Here is a 658-nt window from a genome sequence, read left to right on the forward strand (position 1 = left end):
AGCCCAGAGTGTGTTTTTAATAAATATCAGTTGAATGAAAAAAATCTCAACTTCAAGAAGTTGTATTTCTTTTGACTCAACTGTAACGCTGCCCAATACTGCCAGATACTATGTTTTCCATATGGAGTGCGTGCTTTGTTATATTTATTCATATATTGAACAGTTGCTGTTGGAAGGCATAAAATGTCTGAGTTAAAATTTTGTTCCCTGAGGAGCAAGGAGGAGTAAAATAGGCATATCTTACCAATCTGCCCTTTGATTTAAAGCAAACTTACCAGCTGAGTCTTCCCACAGTCTCTCAATACAGACTATGTGTGGTTGTAGGTTGGCCTCTGCAGGTTCCACATAGACGTAATCTCCAACATGGTACATGCTGTTCTTAAAGCTGCAGTCCTGGCTGTATGTGCGATGTAAGCCTGAGAGGCCTGCGGTACCAGAAGAATCTTCGCTCTTTTCAGCTTCTTAGGTTGAAAAAAAAAAAAAAAAGAAAAAAAAAATACTCACTAAAGGGATATTAGAGTCAGATGTAGGATTTAAACAACACACAAATACATTTAATTCTTTTCATGACATTCAAAGGCAAGAATCAGCAAAAATAGTATGAGCTCCACATTACTAATAGCCTCTACCCAAAACTGTCTTTTTGAATTACAACCAA

At 37.1% G+C, this 658-nt stretch overlaps 1 protein-coding gene across 1 annotated transcript in view; it reads right to left on the minus strand.

The window, feature by feature from the left end:
* The window catches only part of PBRM1 (polybromo 1), a 141,902-nt gene that overhangs the window by 48,175 nt on the left and 93,069 nt on the right, over positions 1-658 (minus strand). The window contains exon 19 of the mRNA XM_012661922.1: positions 276-461. Coding sequence (XP_012517376.1) covers positions 276-461 — 186 coding nt within the window. The remainder of the gene's footprint in view (positions 1-275; positions 462-658) is intronic.

The sequence above is a fragment of the Propithecus coquereli genome, unplaced genomic scaffold (assembly GCF_000956105.1).
Source record: "Propithecus coquereli isolate 6110/MARCELLA unplaced genomic scaffold, Pcoq_1.0 Scaffold1, whole genome shotgun sequence".
NCBI lineage: Eukaryota > Metazoa > Chordata > Mammalia > Primates > Indriidae > Propithecus > Propithecus coquereli.